This window comes from Notothenia coriiceps, unplaced genomic scaffold (genome assembly GCF_000735185.1).
Source record: "Notothenia coriiceps isolate Sejong01 unplaced genomic scaffold, NC01 NC01_scaffold00018559, whole genome shotgun sequence".
NCBI lineage: Eukaryota > Metazoa > Chordata > Actinopteri > Perciformes > Nototheniidae > Notothenia > Notothenia coriiceps.
In genome coordinates, this window is record NW_011351260.1 from 1 (window position 1) to 1,474 (window position 1,474).

Genomic DNA, 1,474 nt, shown 5'->3' on the forward strand with positions numbered 1-1,474 from the left:
TGAGATATTAAAGTGTCTCACCTGTGTGGTCTCTTTGCACCAGGTGAGATATTAAAGTGTCTCACATTAAAGTGTCTCACCTGTGTGGTCTCTCTGCACCAGGTGAGATATTAAAGTGTCTCACCTGTGTGGTCTCTCTGCACCAGGTGAGATATTAAAGTGTCTCACCTGTGAGGTCTCTGTGCACCAGGTGAGATATTAAAGTGTCTCACCTGTGTGGTCTCTGTGCACCAGGTGAGATATTAAAGTGTCTCACCTGTGAGGTCTCTCTGCACCAGGTGAGATATTAAAGTGTCTCACCTGTGTGGTCTCTCTGCACCAGGTGAGATATTAAAGTGTCTCACCTGTGTGGTCTCTCTGCACCAGGTGAGATATTAAAGTGTCTCACCTGTGTGGTCTCTCTGCACCAGGTGAGATATTAAAGTGTCTCACCTGTGAGGTCTCTGTGCACCAGGTGAGATATTAAAGTGTCTCACCTGTGTGGTCTCTGTGCACCAGGTGAGATATTAAAGTGTCTCACCTGTGTGGTCTCTGTGCACCAGGTGAGATATTAAAGTGTCTCACCTGTGTGGTCTCTTTGCGCCAGGTGCCTCCACAGCGACACATCCTGGCAGCAGATGTTCAGGTGTTTGCAGGTGGAGGAAACGCTGAGCACTGATTGGACGTTGAGCAGTCGGAGGACTCTGAGCAGCAGCTCGGGGGGGAGAGCGGCGAGGCCGAACACCACCGGGAGAGACATCGCTGATAACAGACAAATATAAAGATTATATATTGATTAATAAACACCACACTCTAATTAATAAATAAATAATGTTATATATATTTGTGTACGTCCTGTACCTGCTCGAGCTGCAGCGATCAGAGGATAAGAAATCTGATCTTTGAAGAGACGAGACAGTTTGCTCAGGTCTTTGAACGCAGCGGCTGCACTTTCTCCTGAAACACACATTTAATATATTGTTATTATGATCATTTTCACACATCTCTGCATTATAGTAGCTGTAATAACAACACCTCTCCACTGGGGGGTGAGGAATCCGTCCGGCTTCACACACAGCTTAGGGACCGTGTCTACTTTCTCCCCCACCTTCAGAGTGGCTGCAGGGAAACACAGAAGAAAAATAAAATCAATAATGAAATGTTATGACCCCCGAACGTTCGTAAAATAATTAATAAACTGACCGTTGATGACGAGTTCAGGGCCCATGGTTACTGCCAGCACCATGACTCGGCTGTTTTCACACAGAGGGTGAGAATACTGCAGCTTATAGACAGAAGGAGACCTCCATCCTGCAGGCATCTGACCTTTAGCACAGTCCTACACACACACACACACACACACACACACACACACACACACACACACACACACACACACACACACACACACACACACACACACACACACACACACACACACACACACACACACACACACACACACACACACACACACACACACACACACACACAC

At 46.8% G+C, this 1,474-nt stretch overlaps 1 protein-coding gene across 1 annotated transcript; it reads right to left on the bottom strand.

Annotated features, from left to right (window-relative positions):
• Positions 1-69: 69 nt before the first annotated feature.
• On the bottom strand, positions 70-1,353 carry fbxo7 (F-box protein 7). The gene is made up of 4 exons (XM_010777749.1): positions 1,183-1,353; positions 1,015-1,098; positions 841-936; positions 70-741 (listed from the first exon to the last, which is right to left on the bottom strand). The coding sequence occupies exons 1-4, from the start codon at positions 1,298-1,300 to the stop codon at positions 551-553; spliced, it is 489 nt and encodes a 162-aa protein (XP_010776051.1). The 5' UTR covers positions 1,301-1,353; the 3' UTR covers positions 70-550.
• Between the last annotated feature and the right edge of the window lie 121 nt (positions 1,354-1,474).

What these genes read in the sequence shown, in the direction of transcription:
- fbxo7 (XM_010777749.1), bottom strand. Translation starts at nt 1,300, where the DNA reads ATGCCTGCAGGATGGAGGTCTCCTTCTGTCTATAAGCTGCAGTATTCT. An exon ending in CCCTGAACTCGTCATCAACG is followed by an intron (nt 1,099 to 1,182) that starts GTCAGTTTATTA and finishes GTTTCCCTGCAG; the next exon opens with CCACTCTGAAGGTGGGGGAG. An exon ending in CCTCACCCCCCAGTGGAGAG is followed by an intron (nt 937 to 1,014) that starts GTGTTGTTATTA and finishes TGTGTGTTTCAG; the next exon opens with GAGAAAGTGCAGCCGCTGCG.